Consider the following 314-nt stretch of genomic DNA (forward strand, 5'->3'; position numbering starts at 1 on the left):
TGAGGGGTTCCACAGCTCCATGCTTCCTCAGCAGCGCCCTGGGTGTACGGCTGGAGTTTTAACTCCGGTTACTGCAGCCGGTCTGCTCCTCCGGGAAACCAGTGACCTGCAGAACTTGACTGCAGCTAAAGACTATGCTGAAGCCACCCACAGCACACACCTACATGCTTGTGGGACGCATTCCTCTATCGCCGGTTTAGGTCCTCCACAGCATTTATAAGTTTACTGACACGAACAAACCCCGCAGCAGTTAGAGAAACCCAAGCACGAGGCTGGGGAGCGAGGTGCCGACGGCAGCCGCCGGGGCCCGTGGC

General features: G+C 58.3%; 1 protein-coding gene across 1 annotated transcript in view; it reads left to right on the forward strand.

The window, feature by feature from the left end:
- The first annotated feature begins 19 nt into the window (after positions 1 to 19).
- The window catches only part of MCM6 (minichromosome maintenance complex component 6), a 15,277-nt gene continuing 14,982 nt past the window's right edge, over positions 20 to 314 (forward strand). The window contains 1 exon segment of the mRNA XM_009280009.2: positions 20 to 210. Within this exon segment, the coding sequence (XP_009278284.2) occupies positions 20 to 210 (191 nt within the window).

Source organism: Aptenodytes forsteri, unplaced genomic scaffold (genome assembly GCF_000699145.1).
Source record: "Aptenodytes forsteri isolate BGI_AS27 unplaced genomic scaffold, ASM69914v1 Scaffold11, whole genome shotgun sequence".
Taxonomy (NCBI): Eukaryota; Metazoa; Chordata; class Aves; order Sphenisciformes; family Spheniscidae; genus Aptenodytes; species Aptenodytes forsteri.